At 44.2% G+C, this 20,631-nt stretch overlaps 1 protein-coding gene across 2 annotated transcripts in view; it reads left to right on the top strand.

Moving 5' to 3' along the window:
- COL20A1 (collagen type XX alpha 1 chain) overlaps positions 1-20,631 on the top strand; it is a 537,383-nt gene that overhangs the window by 111,956 nt on the left and 404,796 nt on the right. For both annotated transcript variants that reach the window (XM_085619699.1, XM_085619698.1), the window contains exon 4: positions 7,440-7,583. In XM_085619699.1, coding sequence (XP_085475825.1) covers positions 7,440-7,583 — 144 coding nt within the window. The remainder of the gene's footprint in view (positions 1-7,439; positions 7,584-20,631) is intronic.

Genomic DNA, 20,631 nt, shown 5'->3' with positions numbered 1-20,631 from the left:
AATAAATATCATCTCGTCAGACAAACCCTGTCATGTCCTTGAACCAATGTTTTGACCTTGAAAACCTCTTCAACAAGATTATGAAAACTAGTACTGAAATCTGAATCTTTTTCACAATTCTCGAGTTTACTGAAGTTATCCTGCTATGGAATCTGGGAATGTTTATAGGTCGGCAATCTATATATTTTATAGAAGTTGAACCTTCCCAAAAGCCCCCCTCATGCCACTTTCACATCCCCCCACCAGACAAGGCGAAATATCCCTGTCACACCACCTCTTGTCACATTGGCTCATAATTATTAACGCTTCACTTGGCATTGCTCCTGCTGACTTAAATGGGCATCATTAAACTGATTTTTTTAAACTTGAATCCTGATCCAAAGCTACCTCGCCATTACTAGTGTCATCTGTGCAGCTAATCTCATAGAAAAATGCCTTGGTGGTGAACTGAAACACTACATATATGAGAACCAACAACTATACACAAGTGAATCAGACTTCAATAAACACAATACCGAAAAAACTATCTTTGAAGAATCTAACAACACTCTAATGGTCCTGGTCAAAGGCCTTTGCTCATCAACCACCCTCGGCTGATGTAGCATCCTAGAGTGGAAGCTAGGAAACTGGGACAGTCGGAGGAAGGATGGAGGCCTCACTGGACCTGCATGATGTTACTGTAACCTAAGGACCTAACACGAAATAAAAAACTTAGAGCCTGATGTCCAAAGCTTTTTTGAGGTAGCAAGTGACCCGATTCTTGGAATCAGGCTGTTTATTACCTCTAAAAAGCCATTATATTATTATTAACATTTATAAAGTGCATAACTACACCTTGGGGTTTCCCAGTGCTATACGTCAGGCAAGGGAACGTCATAGCAAGCAACTCAGAACAGCCAGGTTTGCAGCTACTTCTGAAAGATAGCGAAGAACATTGCCTCAGCTGTTCTGGGAGGAAATTCCATAGCTTGGGCCCTTGGTGAGCAAACCACCGCCATCCTATGCGTGACAGTTTTAGTTGCGGGACTATACATAGGGATAAGCCCCTAGATTGCAGTGACTGGGCTGCATGATATGGTTTAACAAAATCCTGCAAATAGCGAGGACCAACCCCAGCTTTCGCTCTGTACACATAGCACAGGGTTTTAAACTGAATCCGATTCTCAATTGGGAGACAGTCAGTTCCCGTAGTAAACCCTTCATCGAGGTCCACCTCGGAAGCCTATACAGCATCCTTGCCGCAGAGCTTTGGACCAACTGCAACCTTCCAATGGAGTTTTATATAGCGTAAACTTGACCCAGTATCGGGTATCAGAGCGCTTTACATAGCACCAGTTGCGTTACATGAGGACACACATTCATTTTTGTTAGGCATGGGAAGATTAAGTGATTTGCCCAGAGAATCACAGGATGTTCAGCGTCATTGTCGAGACTCGAATCTGGTTCCACAGATTCGAGGTCGACCACCCTAGCCATTAGACCAACTCCTCTCCCCAGTAGCTAGATGATCTTCCGCAACTATTTCAAAATGGCAAGGCAAGTGGCTACTACCTTTGTCACCTGAGGCTTCCTTGACAACTTATCGTTGATCAGGAACTCAAGGTTCTTGACATTATGTGTTGGATCAGGGAGAGAGCCCAAAATGTTTGGGCAATGGTGGGGCCCCATAGGGACAGAATCCTTCCCGGCACCAACACATCTGTCTTCTCCCAATTCTTTTTTAGTGAATAGTAGTGCATCCATTCTTCCACCTTTCTCAAATAGGAATTCAAGGCTTCCGAGTCGTGGTCTTGTGCAGATGACAAGGAAGAGCTTTTCTATGTTTAGAAACGTCGAATTGTGATTCAGTAACACCGACTCACAATTTGTGTTTGTGACCAAATAACAGTTCGGTATATAGAAGGGGTTCCTTTCCAAATACCAAATCAGAATGGTTTATATAACTGTTTGGTGACCGAATTCCGGGTGCAAAGCATAGTCTTTTACCAACTACAAACTTGTCGAGGTAACCCATTCTCAAATGGGGAGGGGCCTCATTAGGACCCCTTCCCCTTTGTGAATGCAAAAAAAAGTTTTTTAAGAGGAAACAGTCATCCACTGGACCAATGTGTCTTTTTAAACAAACATTAAAAAAAGGAAGACACTTTTTAAATACAGTGCCATGTCTTTTAAGGGAAAACGGGCTCCATTTCAAAAATAAATTGCTTCATTAGAAAGCAATCACAGACATGGTGATCTACTGACCCGAACAGGCCACCGTCACTGTGATTGCGGAAATTCCTAGTAGGTCTCAAGTTGTGAGCTACCTCGTTAATATTGATGAAGAATGTCAATTTGTGATGCACTAGGTATCACTATTGTAAAATAAAAAGTGCCCTACATTAGGAAAAGTGATTCCCTAATTGGGATGCAGCGATAATCACATTAAGGAACTCACCATCCTAATGTTTGTACATCTGGCCCCTACCTCCAAACAGAATGGCTTCTTACCCTTCTATGATGATGCTGCCTCCTACCTCAACACCCGACCCCTGCTTTCACCCCAGTTGAAAACCATTCTTTGCACCCTTCTTCAATCAAAAAAGGAATTTGTAGGGAGACCCTTAAGTGGTCTTCATCTTACTTATAAAATTGTGCCAGTTGCCCAAAATTGGGGTAACATAACCATGCCGAGACCAGTGCTGGGGTGGGTGTAGTTATGTAAGACCAATTTTTGCCAGAATCCACATCTGCCTCTACCTTGGTTACTAAGAGTGTCTTGACCAGATGCAGGATAGATGGCACAAAAGAACCTCAAACCAATCCTCAGAAAAATATGTTGCCACACTTCTCACAAGACTACTCAGTCTCCAAACATTGGGTAAATAAATTGACAATAATGGTGTTGTCATTTTATTTATCATCTGCTGGAGCGGGCTGTGGGATGACGCTTCTCCGGCATTGCGGAAGAGCCGCCCCTGCTTTGAGATGGTCTGACCATCATTTTATACACAATAGGGCTTTCTTACAGGGCAGCGCAAGCTGTCTGCTTGTGAAAAGACCAATTGTCAGCTTATAGTGGGCTTGCTTAACATTATCAAGCTTTATTGTCACTCTCATTTTCTTCCCTTTTATTCATTCTCTTGGATGGGCTTTCCTTCCTCTTCTTGTGTTTTTTCCTCCTCTGGAGCATGGCCTAATTAATTGTGTCCTTCCATCGCTTACTTTTTGGTTAAGCACTCCATGAGAGTGCATGTTTTTTTCAGCTGTCTCCCTGTGTAGGATTCTCCCAGCCCTTCTCGCGCTTTGTGTTGGTCTATCCACCCCATTGGCTTTGTGTTCACACCCTCATGAGATTCTCCCCCTGTTTATTTACTGGTCCTAGTTGGATTGGTAAATAAAAGAAGCATTTGCAATGCAACAGGTCTAGAATTTTAGGGAGTTTAAGCTATTGGCATTATAAATGACAATGCTTTTAATTTATCCGTTTTATAAACAACCAACAAAAAATAAAATGCATTGTCATTTACAATGCCAATAGCTGAAACCCTCGCAAATGTGAGACCTATTGCATTGCAAATGCTTGTTTATATTCCCCTTGAAAGACGAATAAAGATCGGATGTCTGCATGGAACACATCCAACTTCGGTTTATTTCTAACTTCCGGGTAAATCCCTGGGTTTTGCGGATTTGCGATGCAAGGATTTCATTGCCCAGTAGAACTCACCCGCTGGCTCCGGAAAGGCATTATTAATAGTACTGCAGAACTGTGATGGCTTGCCCTGGCAATGGGACCCCTAGCCTGTGTTCCATATATGACTGAGTAAACAGCTTCCTATGCCTGCTGCAGTTGTATACATCCAAAAGTAAGACATACAACAAACTCTCAAAGAGCAGCCAATCAATAGCAGATTAGGTAGCTCAGTGCGTTAATGCATCTGCAGCAAGAACCGGAATGTAGCCCACAGGAACCAGGTTCACCTTCTAACAAGACGAATGGATCAATCTTTCGCCCTTCAAATGTCAATAAAGTGAGCAGCATTTCGTTCTTTCATAGAAACAACTGTTATTAATAGTGCCATGAAACCACAAGGCTGCGGGAGCCAGCAGTATGAAAAACAAGTTCTAATTCTTAGATTAGCCCAGGTCTGAGGCACGTGCTGCTTCGGTAAGTCAAAGATTCAACCAATGGTCCAGTACAGCTGCAGCCTGCAGGGGCCACTCTGTGGTCTTTCTCTCCTCTGTCCTCCCTCGTTAGAATAGGATAAGATAGGATGAGGATTTATAAAGCGCTCTAATACCCGTAGGTGCCAAGGCGCTGGGCGGTTGAGAAGAGAGAGGAGGATGCGTTGTCCTTTGCAATAGCACATGCTCTGATATTCGGTTCTATGAGACCTTTAACGAGGATATTATTTTCCATTTTATTGAAAAATACTTGTTTTTCACAAAGCCCTCCATACCACACAGGGGTTTCTATGAGCTGTAAATAACTGGTGTTACTGTTAGCTGATTTAGTGGTACTCAATCTGCTGACCTTGGGAGGATGGAGGTAGTTGTTGACCTTGCGGATGTTTGATATTGTGGACGGCAGATCACCGCATGTTTCAGCGGACAGCATTGAAATCACCAAGCCATCTTGCTTACTATAGTTGACATTACCTTCACAGAGGGCCCTTTGAGGAGTAGTAACGTTCTGTGGTGTGTGGCCAGCATTCTGCTCTGTCTGCTCTGCAGAAATGTGTGAGAGGATGGCATGTCTGAAACCTTTAGCTAGCCAGTGGGCTTAACAACAGGTTGCCAGAAATGCAAACATTGCAAGTGGCTTGCAGGATGTTTTTGGGTGTGGAGAAACTAAACACATATGCCATTAGCTCCTAGAAGCAAGCACAGTTAGCGCATTGAGGCCCTTATTGGAAGTAGGCCAGTATTTCCAGCCGGGAAGAACCAATAATTCGGGGATTGGGTATTTACCCAGGGCGACATTTCTATTGGAGTCGGAGGTTCATAAGGGATCATTACACACCAATTTCCACAGGTTATAACCTGATTGTAGCACTTTTCCAACACACATTTTGCCATGTTTTCCTGGTGAAATATTTGAGTCAAGAAAAACAGGGAGTGCAGTTTTCCCTCACCGAATTGATTCGGGTGAAATTCCTGTTTCCACACAATTGGGATTTCATCAAAAGTCTGTAACTAGGCTATAAAGGGAAGAAACAACCACACATTTTAAGCCACCTATTGCCGACCCTCAATATCCCAGCCCCAGAAACAAATGCAGGATGGTTACGGAGTTATGTAGGTGGAGATTAAAGTTTAATAGCACTGTCATTTGTGTTTGATGATCACCTATCTTTATTTTGGGAGAGGGTATTTGACAACTAAAATATATAGGGGCTGATTCACAGAACTAATCTGAGACAAAATCCTAAATTTACTACTTTTGGTATTCAGAGAAGGCATTTAGAAGTCTTAAATTAGGATTTTGTCTTAAATTAGGATTTTGTCTTAAATTAGGATGTTGTCTTAAGTTAAACTTAAGTTAAATTTAAGTTAAACTTAAGTTTGTCTTAAGACAAAATCCTAATTTAAGAGAAAATACTAATTTGAGACAAAATCCTAATTTAAGACGAAATCCTAATTTAAGACTACTAAATGCCTTCTATGAATACCAAAAGCAGTAAATTTAGGATTTTGTCTCAGATTAGTTCTGTGAATCGGCCCCATTGTAGTCATAAGAAACAGACTATTCCATATTAACAAATACATTTGACTCCTAACTCGTGTTCTTTCTGGGTAGGGTCTACCATCTTTCAGCGCTCAGGAAATGGACAGACAACAGACAGACAGGGTGGGTTTGGTCGCCTTTAGGTATGTGTCTTCCACTTTCTTCCCTCCCATCATACAAAACCTTGCCATGTATCTTTAAAGGCATGTAGATCCATTGCTTGGTGTCGATGGGTATCTATGCAGGTTTGATGCCGTACGGGGGCATCAGCTGCAGCGACCTACCACCTGCCAGCCGAGGCGAAGCCTGCCTCTCCCGCAATGACGGTCTCCTTGGAAATGGGGAAGGATGAAGGTGTCGCTACTCAGGCTCGGCGGTTCACCTTGATACGTGCCTCAAAGACCGCGCCTCTTACTGAGCGGTTTAATCAACCTCACGGGCCACTGGCTAATCTTGAGGCAGAATAATCACAACATTTTGCGAGGAATACATTAATCTTTCCCCCCCTTCCTTGCACTGTTCTTTGGGGATTAGTGGGTTAATAGCACACCGCGGGAAGTCTCTATCTGTTTGGAGGGGGTGGGAGAAGAAGTGTTTCCAGGAAATTCTCATTACAGGTGAAATGGAAGCACTGCAGGTGTAGGCAGTGCACGCACCGTGAATTATTGTGCGGGATAAAAGGCTGGGACTGAGCCTGCAGCACAGCTCTGATTGCCTTTTTAATAGCAGAGCGCAGCGCGCGCCGAAGCAGGCCGCAAATGGATCGGCTGTGCGGGGAGGAAGAAATGGTTCCCCTGTTCCAGCTGAGTAGTAGTAACCTCTAAAAAAGTGAAAGCCAAGGGGAGGGAGGAGCACAGGCGGCACCTATGTGGTAGAGGCGGGCAAAGGGCAAGGAGGGTAAACCTCCCACCTCACGCCCACAAAAAGCAACAGCAGCATAAACTGAAAAAAAATATTTGCAATGCAATAGGTCTTGCATTTAAATGCGAGACCTATTGCATTTCAAAGAAGCGGCCGCCATTGTCCCGGCTGCTTCAAAACTAAGCCTGGGTGTAGATTGTGGAATTTTGTTATGCGGAACTCTGCGAAGGTAACAAAAAACTTTGTGAAGTTCCGCAACTGGCGGAGTGTAGTGCGAACTGCTGTTTGCGCTGGTCTTCCTGCCACTCAGGTAGAAATTCTACCCGAGCGGCAGTTCGCGCTCGCGAACTTACCGTTCCCGAGTGCGAACGGGGAAAAATCTCCGCTGCCCTCTGCGAGAGGGCAGAAAACTCCACAGACTCTGCGAACGGAGCTGAGTTTACCGCCCAGGCCTATTTAAAACAGAAAGCGGGCATGGTGGGCTGAACATAAGTAAAGCACGTCATGCCTGCAGCAAGAGAAAGAACGATGAACATGGTTCTGGTGTGAAGTAGCACATGGATGAGAAAACAACATGAAGGAGAAGCAGTCGAGTTTTAACGGCATCTAAAGGTCAAGAAATGACTCCTACATTAAATGCCATTCCATTTCCACATTGGTACCTAATGAAATGATAATACTTGATTTCCGATTTTATATGCTGTTCATTTGAGTTCATCATGGCTAAAAGTTGTATGACATCATTTCTGTTGATGCTAGTGGTCAAATACCAACATGACGTCACTTCCGGTGTTACCATCTGAGTAGAAGGCTCAGTAATCTCTTTTCTGGTGAGTTTGGTATAATGACATCATAATATTTCTGCCCACAGGTGACACTGAACAGGAAGTCATGCTGAAAACCAGGATCCCTAAAGCAACCGTGGGAGGCCTGAGCCCCAGCAAGGAATACACGCTGCAGATATACACCCTCAATGGATCCCAGGAGGCCCTGTTTGCCAAAAGAAAGTTTGTTAGTAAGTATGCGGCAGTCAAGTCACGTGGTCGAAAGACACATGTGAGAGGATTCTGGGTTACCTGGGCACAGCCATGGAGTCTAAGACGGTGGTTGTGAGCAGCAAAGGCTGCATACGGTGGAACTCTCACAAAGTTCATAGAAGTGTGAGTTATTTCAAGTGTGCTGTTGTCGTCTTGCGTCACAGGGTACTGTACTTTCGGATGCAACATCAAATTCACAACTCTTTGTGAGTGAATTGACTCAGGCAGGGTGGAATCCTCCAGGAACCTCGGAAATCTCCTCAGGGATGTTGCAAAGTACCTTTCCTCTCTCGCAGGAACTTCAGACGTGCTCAGGGCATGACATACTGAATGCACCGACAGACTAGCAGGAGGTGCAGGAATCTGCATGAACACTTTATCTCATGCACTGTCGGATCCTGCAGGAACTGCAGAAATATTAACTGGTTATTACATGTGGAATCAGTTTTTGTCGATCACCCAAATGTGTGGGTTCTGGGCATTGTACACTGCGGGCGGATTTTACAGGAACATATGAACTAGAACGAGAGCATCGCCTCGTGCGCCACAGAGGCAGCAGGAAATCCAGAAAGCCGCATGAAGGAGCTGTCTGATTCACTTCACAGGAGATTGTATGACGCGCAGATTAGTTGAGTGAACTCAGGTCTTGTATACTGCATGTTAGCATTTTGCAGTCACCCCCCCCCACCTCCAGAAATCGACACGTTACATAGGTAAATAGTGTCGTGCACTCTTGAATCCTGTAGGTACAGCATGTGGTATTTGTTTCATGGACTGTCGGATCATGCAGGAGCTGCAGACATCTGCGTGCAGACTTTGTGTAATACACCATAAAATCCTACAAGAAGTGCAGGAATGTGCATGCAGACAAAGGGGGCGATTACGATGTTGGGCTGACTGGCGTCCGCCCGACACTGTCTTGTAAACGGGACCGATCGACCTCTGGTCAGCAGTCCCGCCTGCCTCATTAGGACCGACCGATCTCCGGTCAGCAGTCCCGCCTGCCTCATTAGGATGCGACTGAACACTGTTCGGTGGCATTTTAACATTTCCCTATGGGAGAATGCATGACGGATGTAAACCAGCCATAATACATGCTCCCACAGGGAAATGGGAGGTGTTGTTCATCCCTGCCCCCTGTGGCAGTCACCTTGAGGTCCCTGCCACGGGGTGCAGAGATTTGGTGCCCCTACTGCCCCCAACGACTGGCCGACTGGCGCCTTGAAACTGATGATGGGGTTCGGAGGCTTTCGGAGGCTTTCTGACCTGCATCGTAATAGGCCCCTTTGTCTCACGCATTGTGGGAACCCGGTGGCTTAACAAACTTTAAGGCCGGCAACCTGCAGAGTACATCGAGGAGACCCCCCACACTCTGATTACAGTCTAGAGATCTAAGGCCAGGGGCCTGCGGCCACAGCACAGTGCTGGAAGAGCCCCCTTGGAGCTCGACCCCCCCCACCCACACCGCTGGGGCTGCGGAGGCTATTGTTACTGAACTGTCTGTGGGAACCCATTGGAACTGCAGAGATCTGCATGACTACATCTTCTAAAAGTAGTAAAAAAATATCTGAACTCTCAAATAGAGAATCTAGCAAAAAAACTGATCACTCAAATGTTGGTGAAAAACGATGAGAAAAAAGAAGGAAAAATGTCCTTTTTTGAGTCCCCTCACTCACCAGGGTCTCCCCACGGTGACATGCTTCATCATAGGGGCCATCCCAACCCGCTTCGGGTTGAGGCGTGCTACGACTTGCGGAAAATACGTAGGAGCACTTTAATTAGACTATGTGTGGTGTGGTGTAGTGTGGAGTGGAGTGAAATAATTAAAAATATCTAACTAGTGGGCTAAATGACTTTTATTCTTGCTCCCAGTTGATATATTATTAAAAAGGGGTGAGTCCCTAGGGGGTCTGGCTGTGATGCGTCAGATATCCCTAGTGGGTGTCAACATGTTTCGAGCTTCCCATCAGCTCTTCTTCAGGACAGTTACAGAGGCCAGCCCTGTGCCTTCCACTCCTAAAGTGACCTAAATTGGAATTCAAGATAAGTGCTGCAAACAATAAGCATGTGCGTTAATACATACGGTATCTTAACCTTGTATACTATTTAGCGGGCAACAATGCGCCTCATAGTGCTGGAGGGATCGGGAGGATCTCGAGCGTTGTCGGAGTACGGATGATACAGGAAGGTGGACCTAGCCTCTTTTCCCTCTACCTCCCCCATTCTTTTTACATCTTCTAAAACACTGTTGGATCCTGCAGGATCTACAGAACTATCCACAGGAGATTATAGGGAAAGGTATTTTCTGCAGGAACCACCAAAACATGTGGATACAGAGCTTCGTATATTGTATAGGCTCTTGCAGGAACATCTGAAATACACACAAAAATATTGTCTTGAGACATCATGGAGTCGGCAGGAACTCCACAGAAACCCATGCATTCACTAACTAAATAGTGCAGGGCTGTCTTTTCAGGAACTCCAGAAATGAGCTCAGGTCATTGTACAACATGCATGGGTTTTGCAGGAACTCCTCCTGCAAAGGGACTGTCACATAAGGACATTGTCTCAACCACTGTGGGATCCTGCAGGAACTGCAGAAATTTCCATGCAGACTTTGTTTCAGGCACTGTGGGATCCTGCAGGATCTGCAGAAATATGCATGGTATACTGAGTCTAATACATGGTGTGCTCATGCAGGAACTGCAGAGATATGCTTGTGTATACTGAGTCTAATACATGGTCTGCTCATGCAGGAACTGCAGAGATCTGCATGTATACTGAGTCTAATACATGGTCTGCTCATGCATGAACTGCAAAGATCTGCATGCATACAGAGTCTAATACATGCTGTGCTCCTACAGGAACTGCAGAGATCTGCTTGGTATACTGAGTCTGATACATGGTGTGTTCATGCAGGAACTGCAGCGATTTGTATTTGTACTGAGTCTAATACATGGTGTACTCCTGCAGGAACTGTAGATTTCTGCTTGGTATACTGAGTCTATTTCATGGTGTGTTCATGCAAGAACTGCAGAGATCTTCATGTATATTGAGTCTAAAACATGGCGCGCTCCTGCAGTAACTACAAATTTCTGCTTGGTATACTGAGTCTGATACATGGTGTATTCATGCAGGAACTGTAGATTTTTGCTTGGTATATTGAGTCTGATACATGGTGTATTCATGCAGGAACTGCAGATTTCTGCTTGGTATAGTGAGTCTGATACATGGTCTGCTCATGCATGAACTGCAAAGATCTGCATGCATACAGAGTCTAAAACATGGTGTGATCCTGCAGGAACTACAGACTTCTGCTTGGTATACTGAGTCTGATACATGGTGTGTTCATGCAGGAACTGCAGCGATTTGTATTTGTACTGAGTCTAATACATGGTGTACTCCTGCAGGAACTGTAGATTTCTGCTTGGTATACTGAGTCTATTTCATGGTGTGTTCATGCAAGAACTGCAGAGATCTTCATGTATATTGAGTCTAAAACATGGCGCGCTCCTGCAGTAACTACAAATTTCTGCTTGGTATACTGAGTCTGATACATGGTGTATTCATGCAGGAACTGTAGATTTTTGCTTGGTATATTGAGTCTGATACATGGTGTATTCATGCAGGAACTGCAGATTTCTGCTTGGTATAGTGAGTCTGATACATGGTGTATTCATGCAGGAACTGCAGATTTCTGCTTGGTATACTGAGTCTGATACATGGTGTGCTCACGCAGGAACTGCAGCGATCTGTGTGTATACTGAATCTAACTTATGGTGTGCTCCTGCAAGAACGACCTGCAGAAATCAGCATGGGTGCTTTATGTGCTGTTCTGCGGGAACCTGCAGGAACGCCAGCCATGCCATATTCACCAGGATATTGCGTTCTGTTTCGTGAGCACGTCACGAGCTCCAGAAATGTGCAATAGTGCACGAGAGTATTTTGCATTCTGCACTGAAACATCGTGCAGGAACCCCCAGAAGGGTGCCTGGGTACAATGGCTGGCTTTGATGCCTGCACTACCGATCCAGCCTGATCCCGGCCCGCACAGCTCTCGACAGAAGGGCAGGCATTCCCCACATTCCCCCGCGTGCTGACGCCGAGGAGCATCGCTGCCTCGCGGGCCTTTCATCCCGAGCTGAAAAAACAATATTTACAATCTGCCTATTGAGGCTTCGACTGTCTGGGACGTAACTCTTCAGACGGGCCCTAAAGACCAGAACATGACATCTCGTCAGAGGTGTCCTTTTACAAAGATATATGACTGACAGCTTGTAAAACCTGCCCCCCCCCCCACATCCCTCCCCGCACATCCCTATCCCGGCCGATCTAGTCTGTACATTCTCCTTCCCAATGTAACAAGCATTGACAATGCCAACAAGTTTGGCTTGTAAATGAACTGTGCCTTTTGTGTCATTATTAGTGGGCTTAGGCACTCAATAGATCAACATACATACACTCAGTCACTCATCTTTGCACACATGCATCAATTCATCACTCACCTGACTCATTCTTGTATTCATCCTTTGACATAACTGCAATAACAGACTCATTCAACATATGCTTTATAAATTAGAAAAAAATATACTGCTGTCTAAAGCGAGAAGGCGTGTGCTTTCTATTACAAAATTAAACACAGCAGCAGCGGGCGTCCATCTTGGAGAGGTATTGTACACAGTCTATCATTGTTTTAACATTCTGGCATTAACGGCTCCTTTAGAAGCAATATGTCGGCCATCTTGGTAAACGGTAAAACAATGATATACCGTGGACAATAGATTCCATAACTGTCGTCTGGTTTAGAGGAAGTGGCCACATGGGCAGTGGCGTAGCGTGGGTTGCAAGTAGCCTTCCACTTTTCTTTAAAAATTTTGTACCCCTAAGAATGCCCCTGCGCCCCTCAGAAAGCCCCTAAGTATGCTGCGCCCGGGGCGACCGCCCATGTAGCCCCACCCACTCTATGCCACTGCATGTGGGATACTGTGCGCTTCAGATGAAATGAGAGCCAAGCAAGCGGACCCTTAGCACGGCCTGGAGATCCTCATAATGAAAAATTAGACTATAAAAAGGGGAGAAGCAATGAAATGAAAGGAGTTTTCTAAAAGAAGAAAACTGAAAACTAAAACGAAACTAAAGAACTCTCCACCGAAGCCTGAAACTTAATTTCAGGTGACTGTACCCATGTGAATAGAAAATTCAGGAGAACCAATGAATGATGTGGAGAGATCCCTTAACCCCATGGAGTACCTCCTATAGATGGAAGTAGAGTATAAATGACACCCAGACCGACCAATAGCAGAAGAGAGCTGACCCAAATGGTTTCTATGTATCTATATAGATATATACTTATGTATATGCATGTATGTATTATTAAAATATTTTTATTACAAGATCCTGGCAGATAGCTAAGCCTGTGAGGCCTTCCAAAGAGATTCTAGCAAGATTTATTACTGTGGAAATATTCAACCCCTAGGATTACTCGGAGTGTAATCAGTAAAATTTCATGCAACAAAATACTTATCTGCAGGCTTTAAAAGAAAGAAATACCAACCCACCCTTAAATATACATCGACTTTAACATATCATTTTCACAATCAAACTTTGAGGCCTACCATCAGGACAAGTTCCATAATAAACAGATCAGACCAATGGCAGCTGAAATATCCTTTCCTAGTGAGCCAATTAGGACTCAAGCTGCTATTATTGGCGTGTCACCATAACCTGCCCAGGCCCACTGTAGTGAGAAGTTTTTCCACAAGGCAATCATCAGGCATAAAGTCATAATATTTTTAAAGTATGCAAACTTGCTGCTGGCAAAGCAAAACACTCTTTATCTCCTAAAACATCCTAACAAGGATTCTGACAGTGCAATCTTCTATAAACCTGGTCTGTTAGATGGGGTAGCCAGCAACACAATCCTTGCCTACTACGGTGATTTGCGTGATTCCATGTAACAAAATATCTATCTGCAGGCTTTTATAAAAAGTAATAACAATGCACCCTTAAATGCATAGTGATTTTAAGATATGCTTTTCATGATCAATATGTCAGGCCTACTGCCTTTATTGTAACTTTTAAAAATAAACAAAATAAACAATCAGGCCTATAACTTTAATCATTGACTGCTCACTCGCAACCAGCTCATAAATACTTTGTTGGTCAGATGCCTTTTCACAAAGTAACTATCAGCTATACTGTGAATAAATGGAAAAATGTATAACATTTCAGTTGCCGAAACCATATACATTCCCCACTAATGGAGCCCAAGAAGGATTCCCTTAGTGTAAATCTTCTATCCCCCATGGTTTGTTCAGGTAGGCCATCAACATCTAAACCTGTGCCTACTACGATAATCTGCACGATTGTGATTAACAAAATACCTCTCTACAGGCACAGTGTACTAACAATCCACCCTTAAAAGCAGAGTTCCTTTAAGATGTACTTTTCATAATAAGTAAGTAAGGCCTACTTGCTTTGTCACAACTTTTTATTATAAACAGGTTACACCTAAGGAATCTGAACTAAGTTTTCCCATTGGACTAATAAAGCCTGTTGCTTTTTGCATGGGTTTGACACTACATTCAACACAGTCAGGAGCGGCCCGTTGAGGTAAGAGCGGTGTAGTGGCGTGGGAGATGGGTACTCAACAAACGACCATGAAGGAACATTTATTATTTATTTAATTTTCCCTCCTCGTCGTCTGTCGAGGATCCCCCACCACCCCGCCTCACCGTTCTTACCTGCACGGGCTGCTCATGAACTGTCCTACTGAAGTGCACATAAGTGGGAAACCATCATGCATGCAGGTGTAAAGACGCAAATATACATTGAATTACAATTGGCAAAACAACATAAAACCCCTCTGAATAGGGCATGCCAGAAATCATCACAGTTAAAATCTTCTACTCCCAGGGATTGCCTGAGTGAGTTGCCAACACTGAAAACATTGTCTACTATGGTAATCTGCGAGATAACATGAACAAAATACCCCCCCGGCCCCCTTGCAGTCTGTAACATACTGGGATAACAATAGTCTGTTAGAGGCCTTTTGGCTATAACAAATGCTTTTCAGAAAAAAGCCAGGCCTACTGCTTGTGTCATCACTTTACATAATAAACAGACCAAATCTAAGACTTCTGGCATACCTTGTCCCTGCGCACCCATCAGACCTTTAGCTGTTTTCATTGGCTTGTCACCGTAACCAACTCAGGCCTACTGTACAGAGTGTAAACTTTCCCACAAAGTAAACCAACCATTAGGCATACAGTCATAAATTACAAGTGTATACAAAAGTACAGATGGCAAAGTAAAATAGCATCTCTCCTAAGAAAGCATAATTAGGACTATCCTAGTGCAGATCTTCAATTCTCGAAGCTTGTTCAGGTGGGTCACCAACACCAAAGCCATTGCCTACTAAATTAACCTGTGAGATTACATGTCATAAAATACTAGCCATAGACGTTAGCACAGTGCAATGACAATCCATCCTTGAAAGCCTATTGCCTTTAACACACTCTTTTCACAGTGAGGAGGTCAGGCCTACTAGATTTCATAATAAAGAGAATAACCCTATACAATCAGCATGTCATTTCCAATGAATCGATAAACACCCTTTACCATTGTGTTTTCACCTTAACCATTACAGGCCTATTCAAATGCACGTAAACAGGCAGCCATATATGCGTGCAGTTATAAAATTACAAATATGTAGAAAGATACAGTCAGAAAAAAATATACACCTCCTCTCAATAGGGCGCATTAAGGATTATTACAGTGAAAATCCTCGGGATTTTTCAGAGTGCGTAGCCAACGCCAGATCCCACGCCTACTATGGTAATCTGCCTGTCTATAGATTGTAATACAATGTAATAACAACCAACTATTGAATGCTCAATGGCTTAAACACTTGTTTTTCACACTAAATAAGCTTTAACAACTGTTTTTGTCATAAACTTTAATAATAAGCAGACCAGACCTATGGCATTTGACATAACGATCAGGTCTATAGTTTGTCATCATAAGCAACTAGGCCTACTTTTTGAGAGTAATGTTTTCCCCAAGTTTGACTATCAGGCGCATTGTCATAAAATTAGAAAGATAAACAAAATTATAATTGGCTAAACGAAGTACTATTTCTCTTTAGGGGCTTAACAAGGATTCTCACAGACCAAATCTTCTATATCCAGTTTGTCACAACGGGAAACCAACACAAACAGGGCATTTCTGTGAAATTATGAGTGGGAAAAATAGTGAATTACCTGGGAAATCTGGAATGCGGCACTAATTCCAATAGTCAAATCACATTTCTTTCAAGAATTCAAGAATTTCACATGGACATTTCACCAGCGTTCACCAGGCAAAGTTTCAGGTCAATTAGTGTTTAATTTGAGCCAGTGTTTGCTGGTGCTCAGTACTGGCAGGTAATTTTCAACAGTGGCACTTACGAAAGTCAACCAGATGGTGGCGCTGTTTGTTTATTTCTGGAGGTGAGCACATCAGTGTGTTTACCATTTCAAAGAATGTGAAACTTTATCAATACCAGCGCGTCCAGGCCACCCTTACAAGCTTGGGAGGCATGGAATACCCAAAACTGTTATACTTGAAGCAGTGGGATGATTAGAAGTTGTGTTGGTACCCGCATGTGGCAGTGCTGGAAGGGACAATGGGTGGTGCAAGCTTCAGTGACCCCCTGAAAAAATAACTGGCACTTATTTTATTTATTTTTTTACAAATTAAGCACTTCAAAAAACACCTTTAGCTGCACGGTCTGTAATCCGAACGAGGTTGGTAACTCCTTTTCTTGGCCTCATAATAATTATGGAGGCACTCATCATGAGGCCTGTTAGCAGCATTCCGCCACATAACTAGAGCATTACCAAAGCCTGCAGTATCAGTTATGCCAGGGCAGGAAGTATAAACAAGGCTTTAAGTGGGATGAAAAAAGTAGGGGGTCCCTGAAAGGGGCGAACCTATATAGTTAAGGGCATGGCTGTAACATATACACTGAAATTAGCGTAGAGTGTCACCCTACCCACACACTTGCATAGAATAACAATTCAACCGACATACTTGACCATTGCTCTGTGTGGTTTGCAGAGAGGCCAAGCATTGGATGGCCAAACATTCTGAACACCCTTTTCCCCTTGACATGTACTGAGTGCAACTCGCACTACCTTCAGCCATAACTCAATTTTCCCCGTCATAAACACCCGGATGCCCCTCAGTTCAAATTAAGCACCAGACTAGAGTAATATGATGCCTGAAAAAAGTGCAACATCCTGGAAAAAGCAAACCGTCATAAGGAAGGCACGATTAAGTAAATTATGTGAAAAATAAGCAGCAAGGACATGGATTACTTCATGTTTTTTACATTCATTTTTCAGAAATTGATCAGTGTTTGACATGAAGAGTTATGGAGATGAATTCAGGGCCCGAAAGGGATCCGTTTAAATTAGTACCGGGTCCGAGACCCGGAAGGATCCGCTCCACTTAAAGCCCTGGGTATAAACATGATGTTTTGTGCCACTTTCCGCCCCCTCATATTGGAGTCGATAGTATTTATTTATTATTCAGTTCTGTCTTTGCCCCCCCAGTTTCAACTAAACTTTGTTACTGACTTTTTATCCCGCACGGCTCCTTCAGGCCTCTCGTGGTGGGGGGTGTCTGCTCTCTTCGCTCAGCTCTGCCTCTAAAGCCCCTGGCCGTGACTTTAGAGCTGTTTCGGAACATGTGGAAATGATATTTTGCGCCGCGAGCCCCGCAGGAAGCCTTTCATTACACACACTCTTGGTTCCCACGGCGCAAACACCTGTGACGCTGGTGAGAAGGAGGGAAGTGTTCAAGTCCTATGAGAGGTCTTCAAAGGGTCGTCGCGTGCACATCTGGAGCTCTTCCTGTGCACTGTTCCTAAACACATACATTATAACTAGGACCCTGCATTTACTGCAAGTCCGGTCGAAGCCCCGACTTCCCGTCCCTGGGTTCCCGAAGACTACTTAAACATGCAGCTTTTCTCTCAGAGACACGTTTTCCTTCAGAAGCCAGACATGTGACTGACTTTGACCCAATCTTACAGGCTTCTCAGGGGGTGATCACTCTATCCAAGGACAGAGCTCCATGTGTGCTGGGCTCTTCCTTTCTCACTAGAGGCCGCTTCATTTCTGTTCTAACTATTATTTTTTCCAGAATCAATGAAAATATTTAACACCATTTACTACAATGGAGCATGGTTTCGAAAATGTCTTAACATGCCATAATCTAATAAAACGTTGCATGCTAGGCACACACGCTAACTTACTATGGGGCATATCAGCAAGGCGAGGCGATAGAATTATCGCTGCTTTTGCGGCCGTTTTCGACCGAAAAGCAGCGATAATTTTATCGCCTAATTAGAAAGCTCACGCTAACGCGTGAAAACTTGCGTTAGCGTAGGAATTCCTAACGCCCAGCTTTGCATCTCTAATGAGATGCAAAGTGGGCGTTCCTGACCTGACATGACAGGAGAAATGTCGCTAAGCGACATTTCTCCTATCATCAAGCCCCACGCTATGAAGCATAGCGGCAAGAAAAGTAGCGATAACCCCTGTTATTGCTACTTTCCTTACGCCTGCTTCAGGACTGACTTAGCCATGATATCCTATGGAAGGTGGATATCATGGCTAAGTTTGTGGGGCCCTATCAACAAGCTAACGCCACATTGCGTAAGATTATCGCGATAATCTCACGTTAGGCAGTTAGCGTGAGGATTTTTATCGCTTTTGAGATAAGCGTTGCTAATAGCACGCTATCTCAGCGATAAAAATCCACGCTAGCCGGCGATAATTATCCTAGCACTAAGTGTGCTTGCGATAATTATTGCCGGTTGTTGCTGATATGCCCCAAAATCTCTCATAACATATAATTTTCCATGGAAAACCTATATACCTAGACGGACATATCATAACATATTGGTATTTTAATGGCATTTGCATAGCTCACAGATTGCTAGTGCTATGTCTTCGTAGCACTGATGCCGACTCTCCACATTTTTCTCAGTTTTTCATCGCAGACCATCATGGGATGACATTATTTGGACATCACGTTCAGATCCATCTTTAGAACTTAGTAATGTAAATAATAATGCAGCCTGCCTGGCTTTAAGATGGCGGTTACATTAATTTGCCAAAGTCCTGTTGGGCGTCTCATTGGTAATATTGCTTCCTTTGCATTGTTGATGTCCTGTTGCTTTCGTCTGGCGCTTCTTACCACTGTCGTGGCCCTGAATTGCAGTAGTCGGGTAAGCGGAAACCATTAAAAGTGGTGATTTGCTGGTGGAGTGTGGTTTATAGTGTGGCCTTTGTGTGAAGCACGGATGTTGTGCCTTACACAGAGGAGGGTAAGGCAGAAGTAGTTATGCTTTTCGACTGCCTTTTCCTAAGCCCATCATCTGAGGGAACCAGTAGGCCCGGGAGTGATTTTAATTACGCTGAAGTAATCAGAGTAATTTTGGCAATTCCATGTAACTCTTTGATGCAGAATTACCAATACTAATGCAATTATTTCTGCTTATGTAATTAAGAGTGATTTGGGGAAAAGCAGTTTCTACCGCGAGAGCACATTTAGCGACCGTGAGCGGACGATCGCGCTCACCATTTGTGTTCTGCTGCATTTAGCCCTATTTCTTATCGCAAATTGCAACCTCATGTCCATCTTAGATACAAGGGTGCATTTTGCGATAAGAAAATAGCTCTACATGCCAGGAGTGATTTGGGGGAAAATCCTACCCCAAGAGCACATATAGCGAGCACAAATGGCTGTTTGCGAGCGCTATTCGTGTTCTGTTGTATTTAGTGCTATTCCTTTGAGAAATATTTATTCTTGCATTCATTTTGGACGTGAGGGGGCATTTTTGTGTTAAGGAATAGTACTAAATACAGAATTACTCTTCTCGCATAAATATGCATACTTTTGCAGAACTTTTGGGTCATTGCGTGTGATTACGCTAAACTGAAATATGCTAGTTACGAACATCCCTAGAAACCAGTTCCCTTGGACCCAGGGTAGTTGTGACGCATCCATTCTCCCTGGGATTGGATGCCAGGACTCGCCCATCTTCACAGAGAGGAAGTGTCGCCAAGGGGCCACCAGGAGACGGCCAGTCTGGGTCTGAGGGTCCTTCTTTAGCAGTAGGTGCAAAGCTTGAGTTGTAAGAAGACTGGTCTAGCGCTAGCGAGGGCCTAATGTACAATGCAGAGAGACTTGAATGAGATGCGTCTTGCTGCAGCCAGCCAATGAGGAGCCCGAGGGCCAGGGTGATGTGATCGCTCATGTCTAGGTGTAGAAGTTGTCTGTAGGCCACAATCTAGGTTTGTGAGTCTAGGAGATTCGCTGAGCCTGGAAGAATGAAGACTGGTACCCCAAGGCAGAGTTTGTTGCCATAATCTGGATGCGACAGGACCAAGGTGATTGTGGCCAACACTCCGTGTTTCACCCAGATGGGGAAAGTTGTGGCTTAGAGCTTGCACAGTGCAGAAGGCACCTTTTGTGACGGCACAAGGGAGAGGTTGGACTTGGAATGACAAATGCAAAAACAACAGTTGATGGACAGAATGCAGAACAATGTCATACATTCACCCCAGTACAGACATCTGGGCCTAAATCCATCCTTTTTTTGCTCACCATGCCATTCCAGTTTGAACCCAGCCATATGCAAATCAGTCTTGACCCTGTGCCTCATGGGAACAGTCCAGCCCGAACTGCCAAGCCAGGTCCTCCCTGGACTGGAAACAAGCATCCTAGGACCGGTTTCGGAGTTTCACCTGGCTGATGAAGGGTGATGCCCCGAAACCGGTCCCAGGATGCTTGTTTCCAGTCCAGGGAGGACCTGGATTGGCAGTTCGGACTGGACTGATCCCATGAGGCACAGGGTCAAGACTGATTTGCATAGGGCTGGGTCCAAACTGGGGTGCAGTGGTGAGCAAAAGAACGATGGATTAAACCCAGATCTTTGTGACTGGGGGTGAATGTTTGCATTGTTCAGCATTC

Source organism: Triturus cristatus, chromosome 7, assembly GCF_964204655.1.
Source record: "Triturus cristatus chromosome 7, aTriCri1.1, whole genome shotgun sequence".
NCBI lineage: Eukaryota > Metazoa > Chordata > Amphibia > Caudata > Salamandridae > Triturus > Triturus cristatus.
Note: the sequence above shows the minus strand (reverse complement) of the source record. Positions and strands in the feature narration are given on the sequence as shown.